Genomic DNA, 12,403 nt, shown 5'->3' with positions numbered 1-12,403 from the left:
AAAAAAAAAATTAGCCAGGCGTGGTGGCAGCACTCTTGTAGTCCCAGCTACTACTCAGGAGGCTGAGGTGGGAGCATTGCTTGAACCTGGGGGGTGGAGGTTGCAGTAAGCCAAGATCGCACCACTGCACTCTAGCCTTGGCGACAAAGCAAGACTTCGCCTCAAGAAAAAAAAAAAGCAGCTTACGATAGGACACAAAAATAACCACAAAACTTAAAAGGAAACAAGACTCCTTGAGCAAGTCAGCAGAAACAGAATCCCAGTAAAACTGAATTCCCAGTTTGTTTGTTTGTTTTTGGGATGGAGTCTCACTCTGTCACCCAGGTTGGAGTGCAATGGCGCGATCTCAGCTCACTGCAACCTCCAACTCCTGGGTTCAAGCGATTCTCCCACCTCAGCCTCCTAAGTAGCTGGGACTACAGGTACACGATACCACACTCGGCTAATTTTTGTATTTTTTTAGTACAGACGGGGTTTCGCCATGTTGGCCAGGTTGGTCTCAAAATCTTGACCTCAGGTGATCCACCCGCCTCAGCCTCCTAAGGTGCTGGGATTACAAGCATGAGCCATCATGCCTGACTGACCCCAATTTGTTTTTTCAATGAGACTAGTCAATTGCAGGAGTGAGAAAGGCAGAAAGAGTAGGAGTGAGATGGGAAGAAAGAGTAGATGAAGTTCCATCTGTAATTGATTGTCAACAATAGTTTTGATATAGGAATTATCCAATGTAGAATTAAAATATTAATATAAACCTTCCTAGATAACAAAAGAAGTTAAAAGAAAAACAAAACAGCAAGGACAGAGACCCCACAGTGAAAGAAACATGGTAAATAAACACAGTAAAATAATTTGACAGGGGTCAGGCGCAGTGGCTCACACCTGTAATTCCAGCACTTTGGGAGGCTGAGGTCAAGAGATCAAGACCATCCTGGCCAACATGGTGAAACCTCATCTCTACTAAAAATACAAAAATTATCTGGGCATGGTGGCGCGCACCTGTAGTCCCAGATACTCAGGTGGCTGAGGCAGGAGAATCGCTTAAACCCAGGAGGCAGAGGTTGCAGTGAGCCAAGATCGTACCACTGCACTCCAGTCTGGCAACAGAGTGAGACTCCATCTCAAAAAAAATTAGGCCGGGAGCAGTGGCTCACGCCTACAATCCCAGCACTTTGGGAGGCCAAGGCGGGCGAATCACCCAAGGTCAGGAATTCAAGACCAGCCTGGCCAACATGGCGAAACCCTGTCTCTACTAAAAATACAAAAATTAGCCTGGCATGGTGGCGGGCACCTGTAATCCCAGCTACTCAGGAGGCTGAGGCAGGAGAATCGCTTGAACCCGGGAGGCGGAGGTTGCAGTGAGCCGAGATTGTGCCACTGCACTCCAGCCTGGGCGACACAGCGAGACTCCGTCTCAAAATAAATAAATAAATACAAAAATTAGTCGGGCATGGTGGCGGGTGCCTGTAATCCCAGCTACTTGGGAGGCTGAGGCACAAGAATTGCTTGAACCCGGAATGTGGAGGTTGCAGTGAGCCAAGATGAGGCCACTGAACTCCAACTTGGGCAACACAGCGAGACTCTGTCTCAAAAAATAAATAAATAAAATAATAATAATTTGACAGAGCTGAGATCAAAATCATCAATGGCATCAATTGCTTAAGTCAGCAATGAAAAGAATAAAATTTATAGATTGGCTCACAAAGCAAAACCTGTCTATGCAGCATATAAGAGATATACCTAAAAGGAAATGGCCTAAATACAAAGGGATGAGCAAAGGTACAGCTGCAATGTTAAATAAGAAAAAAGCTGTAGGAGTTTCCCCGACCCAAAAAGGAGGATATGTCTATAGACTCTTTCCTTACTCCTTCTCAAGTGTCCTGAGTCGTGGCCACAACTCTTAGGAAGATGGCTACAAGATATACTTAGGACCGCTGGACTCCTGAGCCCCCAATGCAGAGAAACAGCAGAGCTATGTAATTTCAAGGGGACTATAAATCGATGGCAATATATCTGAATATCTTGGTTCTAATATATCTAATATTGCTTCAGTAGTGTCAACAGTGGAAAATGTTCATTTTGAGAGGCCAAGGCGGGTGCATTGCTTTAGCCCAGGAGTTCGAGAACTGCCTGGGCAATATGACAAAACCCCGTCTCTACAAAAAATACCAGAAAAATTAGCTGGGCATGCTGGCATGTGCTTGTAGTCCCAGCTACTTGGGAAGATGAGGCAGGAGAATTGCTTGAGCCCAGGGAGCAGAGGTTGCAGTGAGCCGAGATTGTGCCATTGTACTCCAGCCTGGGCAATGGGAGTGAAACCCTGTCTCAAAAATAAAAAAATATGTTCTCAGTCACAGAAGAAAGAAAAGGAAGTTGTACTGTCGCACTACACTTAGGAAACATTTAGGGAGGGTAGTCAAATCACTCCACATCAGATATGGCATGTGCATCTTCACATCAGGCACTGGCATGGATGTCAGTCATAAATAACCAGTCCTGCCAGGATAGTGCTCCCACTGATTCTCAGCCCTGGGCAAGTGTCTAACAAATATTATTTGTATTAATATAAATTTGTATGATATTGTATTATAAGGGAAGATAGAAACATGTTCAAATAAACATCATATTATTTGAAATAGAGCTCACAAAAAAAAGAAAGTTGTGAGTTGGGGGGAAGGGTTAGTGTCTTCCATGAACATGCAGAGCTCTGAGGTCCTGTCCCTTCTCCAGCTGATGGACAAGTGGAGCTGGGAGAAGGATGGAGTTACCAAGAGTATGTAGAGCCCTGAGGTAGTATTCTTCTTTGCATCTAAAGTGCTTAACGCAGCTGGGCGTGGTGGCTCACACCTGTAATCCTAATGCTTTGGGAGGCTGAGGCAGGAGGATCACTTGAACTCAGGAATTCGAGACCAGCTTGGACAACATAGTGAGACTTCATCTCTACAAAAAGTTAAAAAATTAGCCAGGCATGGTGCACGTGCCTGTAGTCTCAACTACTTGGGAGGTTGAGGTAGGAGGATCCCTTAAGCCCAGAAAGTCAAGACTGAAGTGAGCCATGATTGCGCCACTGCATTGCAGCCCCAGCAAGACCTTGTCTCAAATAAATAAATAAAAGTACTTAACACTTGCCTACCACAGCAGAGTATATTGTACACAACTAGTTTTTTTTTTGTTTTGTTTTGTTTTTTGAGACAAAGTCTCGCTCTTGTACCCCAGGCTGGAGTAACAATGGTGTGATCTCGGCTCACTGCAATCTCTGCCTCCTGGGTTCAAGCAATTCTCCTGCCTCGGCCTCCCAAGTAGCTGGGATTACAGGTGCCTGCCACCACACCCGGCTAATTTTGTATTTCTAGTAGAGACGGGGTTTCACCATGTTGGCCAGACTGGTCTCGAACTCCTGACCTCAGGTGATCCACCCGCCTCAGCCTCCCAAAGTGCTGGGATTACAGTCGTGAGCCACCATGCCCGGCCACAACTAGTTTTTCAACAAACAAATTAACAAAGACATCTTCAAACATCAAAGCTGTCAAGTGAAATAGCAGGTCACTCATTCTATATTGTTCCAAAATAAGTAGCTAGGATCAATGAATGGAAATAATAATTATAATAACGGTAAGGATTGTGATGATTATAATACTAGTGAATATTTTCTATATTCCAGACATTGTGCCAAATGCATTCTTATTTAATTTTCACCTACAGGATAGGCACTATACTATTACCCTCATTTTACAGATGAAGAAGCTGAAGTTTAACTGAAAGTTAAGTAACTCACTGAAACTTCTCTGGCTGATAAGTAATGGAACCAGGTCTAATCCAAGCAGTCTGATTCCAGAATCCTTGCCCTCACCCATATACTATGCAATCTACAGATTGCAGTAAGAGGCAGAACTTTCTAACATTGTAAGTGTTCAACCACAGAATCTCAGTGTGCACCCATCAATGGATGTGTTTAAGCATAGGCTGAAAAATGATGATGGCTCCTGCTTGCCTAATTTTCACCGCCAGGTACTATACTAAGTGCTTTCCCTGGATACTCACTGAATCCGCACAATAATCCTAAGTGGTAGGATTACCCTGTTTCACAAACGAAGAGGTTGAAGTTCAGCAAGATCAACAGTTTGCCTAAGGTTAGTAAGTAGCACCCCTGTAATGTAGAAATCGGTTAGGCTGACAGGAGAGGTCATGCTCTCTCCACCATGTTCCGCTGCTCTCCTATCAAGAAAAATGAATAGGCCAGGCGCAGTGGCTCACACCTGTAATCCCAGCACTTTGGGAGGCTGAGGCGAGTGGATCACTTGAGGTCAGGTGTTCGAGGCCAGTCTGACCAACATGGTGAAACCCTGTCTCTATTAAAAAAAAACAAAATTAGCCAGGCGTGGCGGCACACACCTGTAATCCCAGCTGCTTGGGAGGCTAAGGCAGGAGAGCTGAACTTTGAACTGAGGCTTGAACCAGGGAGGCAAAGGTTGCAGTGAGCCAAGATTGCACCGCTGCACTCCAGCCTGGGCAACGAGAGCAAAACTGTCTCAAAGAAAAAGAAAAAAATGAGTAGGGGATTCCTACACAGGCAGAAAGCAAGTCTCAAGCCTATCCAAGATTCCATAAGCCTTGGTCTTTCTTTCAGTTTCTTAGAGTGATTGAGGCAGAATGGTGAGAACTAGACAGATTGGGTAAATCAGGTGACAACACAGAGACAACAGCTATATATTTTATATATTTTTAGAAATATGTGTTCTAAACAAATATTTTTAGAATATGCCATTTAAAATAAAATAAATAACTTAAAAACATGAAGAGACTGGCCTAGACAATGGCTCACACCTATAATCCCAGCACTTTGGGAGGCTGAGGTGGGAGGACTGCTCAAGTTCCGGAGTTCAAGACCAGCCTGGGCAACATAGTGAGACCCCATCACTACAAAAAATCATTTGCTGGGCATGATGGCACACTCCTCTAGTCCCAGCTACTCGGGAAACAGAGGCAGAAGAACCCCTTGAGCCCAGGAGGTTGAGGCTGCAGTGAGTTGTGTTCACACCACTGTACTCTAGCCTGGGTGACAAAGTGAAAACCTGTCACTCAAAAAAAATTTAAAAGTAAATATGGAGACTTTCAACATGATTCATAATAAGAGATTGTAAATTAGATACTATCCATTTGGCAAAAAAATTAAGTTTGATAGCATCAATGTTGGCAGGATGTGGGAAATCAGTACTCATTCCTTATCAGTAGGAGTGAAACTGGTTTAACCTCCACAGAGATTTAGCAATCTCTATCAAAATCTTAAATTGATATAAACTGTTATTCAACAACTATACTTCAAAAATGTCAACAAAATTAAAAAAGGACTTAATCCCAGGACACATTATTAAATGAAAAAAATACAAAGTTCAGAAGAGTGAGTACAATATAATATACTACCCGCCAGGCGCAGTGGCTCACGCCTGTAATCCCAGCACTTCGGGAGGCCGAGGCGGGTGGATCACGAGGTCTGGAGCTCAAGACCAGCCTGGCCAAGATGGTGAAGCCCCGTCTCTACTAAAAAAAAATACAAAAATTAGCCGGGCATGGTGGTGGGTGCTTGTAATCCCAGCTACTCAGGAGGCTGAGGCAGAGAATTGCTTGAACCCGGGAGGCAGTGGTTGCAGTGAGCAGAGATTGCACCCTTGCACTCCAGCCTGGGCAACAAAAGTGAAACTCCTTCTCAAAAAAAAAAAAAAAAAGAAACAATCGTTATCTATAGGGTGGGGAAATAGGGGGCTACAGGCCAGAAGAGAGGAACTCACTTTTCACTGGATACTCTTTTGTGCCTTCTGAATTTTGTACCATGTGCTGTACTAACATTCAAAAATAAATAAATGAGTTTATTCATACTTATCTTCGTGAGGCTTTCTGAGCAACCAAGTGACTTGAGAAATAAAGTAAGCCTAATAACTTTTTTCCCCACTCAAATAGGTTCAAATTCTTTTTTGCTGCCAACTGTCTTTAATGGAGACAATAACCAGTCATCTAAGCTGATTTTTCTTTTGGTCAAATCACCGATGTAGAACTGGCTGGTCCAGAAACAGCTCTACATACTCAAACATAGGGGCTGGATCCTAACCCCTCAGGCCCTGGAGCCAGGATGGGGAGCCCACATTAAGCTGGATGCATGTCCTAAATCAAGAATCACTCACCCGGTCATAGGTGTCCCCCTCCAGTTCTCCCCATTTCCTGCCATCCCATGAGGTAACTCGAACTCGATTTCCATCCCTGATCTCTTGAGGCACATAGCTGTGAAGGATCTTCTGTAGTCTGGCTATTCGGGAAGTGGAGAGATCATTGGCAGCAAGATTGCCTGTGGAAATAAAGATACTTCAGAGGCCATGGCCCAGTGAAACATTCCACCAGCAATGGCACTAATGGAGTCAGAACAATTCTCAGGCAGTCCCAGCCAACACAAACCCCAGCATCAGGAACATTTATTACGTGCATGGCACAGCATCAGTCATTCTGGAGTGGGGTTGCAATGGCAAACACCTACATGGGCCAGAAAGTTATTTCAGTCAATGAATAAAGCAGACCAAGTAAGACTCCTTTCCTTTCTCCTTTCCTGTCCCCTCTCCCCTTTCTCCCCCTCTCTTTCCCCTTTTTCTTTCCTATTCCCATTCCTTTCCTCTTTCTCCTCTCCTTTCTCCTTTTCCTTTCCTTTCTCCTCCCCTTTTCCCCCTCCCCTTTCCTCCCTTTCCTTTCCTCCCTTTCTTTCCTTTCCTTTATTTCCTTTTCTTTTCTTTCTCTCTCTCTCTTTCCTTTTTCTTTTTTTTTTTTTGAGACAGTCTCATTCTGTCACCCAGGCTGGAGTTCAGTGGCACACTCTTGGCTAACTGCAACCTCCACCTCCTGGGTTCAAGCGATTATCATGCCTCAGCCTCCCGAGTAGCTGGGACCATGGGTGTGCGCCACTTCACCTGGCTAATTTTTGCATTTTTAGTAGAGACAGGGTTTCATCATGTTGGCCAGACTGGTCTTGAACTCCTTACCTCAGGTGATCCCACCTGCCTTGGCCTCCCAAAGTGCTAGGATTACGGGTGTGAGCCATTGCACCCAGCCACATTCTTTTTTTTTTTTTTTTTTTTTAAATATTGTGGTTGCTATGTTTTGTGGCTTGGTGTTTCACGCCTCTCATCCCAGCACTTTGGGAGGAGGCCAAGGTAGGTGAATTGCTTCAGCCCAGGAGTTCGAGGCCAGCCTGGGCAACATAGCAATACCTCATTTCTACAAAAATAAAAATGTATTTAAATAATTTTTTAAAAAGAGACTGAAAGGCCGGGAGCGGTGGCTCACGCCTGTAATCCCAGCACTTTGGGAGGCCAAGGCAGGCAGATCACAAGGTACGGAGATCGAGACCATCATGGCTAACATAGTGAAACCCCATCTCTATTAAAAATACAAAAGATTCGCTGGGCATGGTGGTGGGTGCCTGTAGTCCCAGCTACTCAGGTGGCTGAGGCAGGAGAATGGCGTGAACCCAAGAGGCAGAGCTTGCAGTGAGCCAAGATTGCACCACTGCACTCCAGCCTGGGCGACAGAGCGAGACTCTGTTTAAAAAAAAAAAAAAAAAAAGAGAGAGCGAGACTGGGTCTCATTATGTTGCCCAGGTGGGTCTTGAATTCCTGGCCTCAAGCAATTCTCCCACCTCAGCCTCCCAAAGTGCTGGGATAATGGGTATGGGCCACCATGCCCAGCAAAGAATATTTATTTCTAAAAAAATATGCTCTCCCACTATTCTGGAAACCTATGGCTCTCTTCATCTTTGGTAGATACTACAGTGGATTTACCCAAAATTATTCTCCTCTTCCTCCTTAGGAATAGAACCCCAATTTTTTGGAAGGGGAAAATTGCCCCAGAAGACTACATTTCTCAACGTTTCTTTAGTTTCGCTCTTGTTGCCCAGGCTAGAGTGCAATGGCGTGATCTCGGTTTACAGTAACCTCCACCTCCTGGGTTCAAGCGATTCTCCTGCCTCAGCCTCCCGAGTAGCTGGGATTACAGGCATGTGCCACCATGCCAGCCAATTTTGTATTTTTAGTAGAGACGGGGTTTCTCCATGTTGGTCAGGTTGGTCTTGAACTCCCGACCTCAGGTGATCTGCCTGCCTCGACCTCCCAAAGTGCTTGAATTACAGGTGTGCGCCACCAGACCCGGCCAAGCCTTTCTTTCACAACTAAATATGACTATATGACTAACTTTTGGTCATAGTTGTAGGCAGAGTATTGGATAGGAATTCTGGGAAGATATTTTTAAAAAGCTGACATAATTGGGAGATGAAATGAGTCTCTTTTGCCCAATCCTTTCCTCTTGACTCAAATATGGATGTGATGGCTGGACCTCCAGCAGTCATTTTGGACCATGAGGCCTTGCCTTAGAGCTTTATTAGTTATATATCTTCTCCCTCTTAAAGGGAGGGAGGCTAAGGCTAACACTAGCAACAAAATACATTGCAAAAGGAAAAAGGGAGCTTAAGTCCCTGATGATTGTGGAGCCTCCATACCTGGAGTGCCTATATCTCAGCTTCTCTTATGTAAGAGATAAATTAATGTTTCCTCTTTAAGCTAATTAGTTAGGTTTTCTATCAAATGCATCCAAACCTAATTCTGATTTACCATCTATCTTTCATTTTCTCTTTATTGATAGACATGAGTTCAAGAAATATCTCACTTTGCTTAGTGCTACTATGAGAAAAATATTGCAAGTTTGATGATAAATGACAGCTGATACCTGGCCTCTGAGTCAAAGGGCAACAAGGGAGGGTGCAAGAATGCAAGATGCGAGTGTCCACCTTATCTAATGGGAGTGGTCACTACTATGAACCAGCTTAGTAATACCACAAATAAATGTCTCCCTTTTTTTTATTTTAATGGAGACGAGGTCTCACTATGTTGCCCAGGCTAATCTCAAACTCCTGGACTCAAGTATTCCACCTGCCTCGGCCTCCTAGCTTGTGCTGGGATTACAGGCATAAGTCACCGCCCCCGGCCAATGTCTCCATTTTTGAGGGCACTCAAAGAAGTAAAAATTGTATTCTCTGCTCTAGAGGAATTTACAGAAGGATATGAACTGAGAAAAAGAAATATGGGTTCCAGTTCTGGCTCTACCTCTAATTCTTGTATTATTTATTTAATCTCCACAGAACTCAATTTCTCCCTCCATAAAATATGAGGGCTAGACTGAGTAAACTCTAACTTCCCTTCTTATACAAATTCTGTGATCCTGTCTTCCTCGAATCAAGAGTCGTCATTTGGATAAGGAGCTGGGATGAAGGTGAGGTGCTGATAGTTAAGCACACCTTAGAAGAACAACTCTCAATTACTTCTTCTTTGCCCTTCTTCCTCCTCCTAGTTCAAGTTCCTCCTCCTCCAAGTAATCCTACCCTTACTCATCTCCCTTCTAATGGATTCCCACAGCATTCAGCCAGATCAGAATTGTCCAGCACATCGGCTGGGCTCTCTTGCATTGGATTCATTAAGCCCATGACCCATCTTTTCTTCCCTCCCTCTGGACTTCCAGAAAATGTGATACCTGTCTGAATCAACCAATGCCTATCATAAGGCTGGATGCTGACTCAAACTGTGCAAGCCGGCTGACAAGAGCTGGAAAACAAGGGTCTAGGCCCAACAGAAAGGCTTGGGCACAGCGCAAGAGAAGCCTGGCTGAGCTCCACTGCACTCCAACTTGGGTAGAAAAGCGAAACTTCGTCTCAAAAAAAAACAAAAAAAAAAACAAAACAGTGCACAAGGCCTTGGCTGGGCTACTTTACTGAGACAAATAAGATGTGGGCCTATCCCCAAGGAATCCACCTTTTTTTTTTTTTTTTTTGAGACAGAGTTTTGTTCTTGTTGCCCAAGCTGGAGTGCAATGGCGCGACCTCGGCTCACTGCAACCTCCGTCTCCCAGGTTCAAGCGATTCTCCTGCCTTAGCCTCTCCAGTAGCTGGGATTAGCCTGCTACCAGGCCCGGCTAATTTTTTGTATTTTAAATAGAAACGGGGTTTCACCATGTTAGCCAGGCTGGTCTTGAACTCCTGACCTCAGGTGATCCACCCGCCTCAGCCTTCCAAAGTGCTGGAATTATATGCATGAGTCACCGTGCCCAGCCAGAATCCATCTTCTTTAAGAGGGAGAAGATATAACTAGTAAAGCCCTAAGGCAAGGCTAATGTTGCAAGGGCGATACCCATGCTGTGGGAGCACAGAAGACAGGCATCATTTCTGAACCGGCCAGCAGAAGTCATAAGGAAAGATGTCCAAGAAGTGGCACACTTGAGCTGAGGCTTGAAAGTCAAAAGGATGGCTGGGCATGGTGGCTCACACCTGTAATCCCAGCATTTTGGGAGGCCAAGGTGGGCGGATCACAAGGTCAGGAGGTTGAAACCATCCTGGCTAACACGGTGAAACCGTGTCTCTACTAAAAGTATAAAAACAAATTAGCCAGGCATGGTGGCGGGTGCCTGTAGTCCTAGCTACTCAGAAGGCTGAGGCAGGAGAATGGCGTGAACCCGGGAGGCAGAGCTTGCAGTGAGCCAAGGTCGCGCCAGCCTGGGCAACAGAGTGAGACTCTGTTTCAAAAAAAAAAAAAGAAAGTCAAAAGAATTTGGACAGCCAAGGGTGAGGGAATTCCAGGGAGAAAATTTAACAAGAGCAAAGGCAACAGAGAGTAGCAGAGTAAGGTTAAAGCACATAAAGCCTGGAAGAGTGACATATAAAACATATAAATGGTGACTGCAGGTAGATCTTATCATTTTAGCTAGTAGGCTAAAGAAATGGGCTTAATCTTAGAGGAAAAGTAAACAGATGAAGAGGAGTGTGTGTCATGTGATCAACTGATCAGAGCCCTACTTTAATCTGACTTCAGAGAACTTGTTCAGCAATCTTTCTTGACCAATTGACAGAGAAAGAGAGGAACTAATGAAAAAATATACAAGCTTAGCAAGTAAGTACTACCCTCCACTCTGACTTTGGGACTAGAGAACCTACCACATTCTTTTTGTGTGTGTGTGTGAGACAGGGTTTCACTCTGTCACCAAGGTTGGAGTGCAGTGGCACGATTTCGGCTCATTGTAACCTCCACCTCCCAGGTTCAAGCAATTCTCCTGCCTCAGCTTCCTGAGTAGTTGGTATTACAGGCGTGCACCATCACACCTGGCTAATTTATATATTTTTAGTAGAGACAGGGTTTCACCATGTTGACCAGGCAGGTCTGGAACTCCTGCCATCAGGTGACCTGAATGCCTCGGCCTCCCAAAGTGCTGGGGTTACAGACATGAGCCACTGCACCCGGCTGAACCTACTATATTCAATGTACCTGGGACTAGATGAGGTGGGGAGCTCTCTCTGCCCAACACACCAGCACCCCAACTTACGGCAACAGCCAGTCTGAAGCAACGCTAGTGTCTTTCCCCCAGGAGCTGCACACAGGTCAAGCACGATGTCCCCAGGCTGAAGGCCAAGGGCCAGGACAGGCAGCAAGGAGGCAGCATCCATCAGGTAGTAGTCCATGACACCCAGGCTGCCAGGTCTGGAAAAGAGGAGACCACTTTATTGTTAAATTCCAGGTCAGGACACCCACTGGGAGTCAAGGCCACCAAGTCCATGCCCTCTGGGGCCTGAGCTCCAATCAGCAAAAATTCATTTCTCAGACCCACACTTACTTATTCACTTATTCATTCATCTATACGGGAGCCAGAATTATTATTTATTTATTTATTGACAGAGTTTCACTTTTGTTGCCCAGGCTGGAGTGCAGTGGCACGATCTCGGCACACTGCAACCTCTGCCTCCCAGTTTCAAGTGATTCTCCTGCCTCAGCCTCCCGAGTAGCTGGGATTACAGGTGCCCGCCACCATGCCTGGCTAATTTTTTTTTTTTTTTTGAGATGCAGTCTCGCTCTGTTGCCCAGGCTGGAGTGCAGTGGAGCAATGTTGGCTCACTGCAACCTCTGCCTTCCAGATTCTCCTGTCTCAGCCTCCCGAGTAGCTGGGATTACAGGTATGTACTACCACGCCCAGCTAATTTTTTGTATTTTTTAGTAGAGACGGGGTTTCACTATTTTGGCCAGGCTGGTCTTCAACTCCTAATCTCACATGATCTGCCCGATTTGGCCTCCCAAAGTGCTGGGATTACAGGTGTGAGCCACTGTGCCTGGCCAATTACTGTTTTTAAATAGCTGTCTTCCTCACTAAACTGGAAGCTCTATGAGGGCTTGTGCATCAAGGCACTTGAATGCCTAGTATTTGGTAGACAAATTTTTTTTTTTTTTTTTTTTTTGAGATACAGTCTCGCTCTGTCGCCCAGGCTGGAGTACAGTGGTACGATCTCAGCTCACTATAATCTCCGCCTCCCGGGTTCAAGCAATTCTCCTGCCTCAGCCTC

General features: G+C 45.2%; 1 protein-coding gene across 3 annotated transcripts in view; it reads right to left on the bottom strand.

Annotated features, from left to right (window-relative positions):
- NSUN4 (NOP2/Sun domain family, member 4) overlaps window positions 1-12,403 on the bottom strand; it is a 23,392-nt gene that overhangs the window by 5,001 nt on the left and 5,988 nt on the right. For all 3 annotated transcript variants that reach the window (XM_011969766.1, XM_011969767.1, XM_011969768.1), the window contains 2 exons: window positions 11,395-11,549; window positions 6,174-6,334 (listed from right to left, as the gene is read on the bottom strand). In XM_011969766.1, coding sequence (XP_011825156.1) covers window positions 6,174-6,334; window positions 11,395-11,549 — 316 coding nt within the window. The remainder of the gene's footprint in view (window positions 1-6,173; window positions 6,335-11,394; window positions 11,550-12,403) is intronic.

Source organism: Mandrillus leucophaeus, unplaced genomic scaffold, assembly GCF_000951045.1.
Source record: "Mandrillus leucophaeus isolate KB7577 unplaced genomic scaffold, Mleu.le_1.0 Scaffold902, whole genome shotgun sequence".
Lineage (NCBI taxonomy): Eukaryota > Metazoa > Chordata > Mammalia > Primates > Cercopithecidae > Mandrillus > Mandrillus leucophaeus.
Note: the sequence above shows the minus strand (reverse complement) of the source record. Positions and strands in the feature narration are given on the sequence as shown.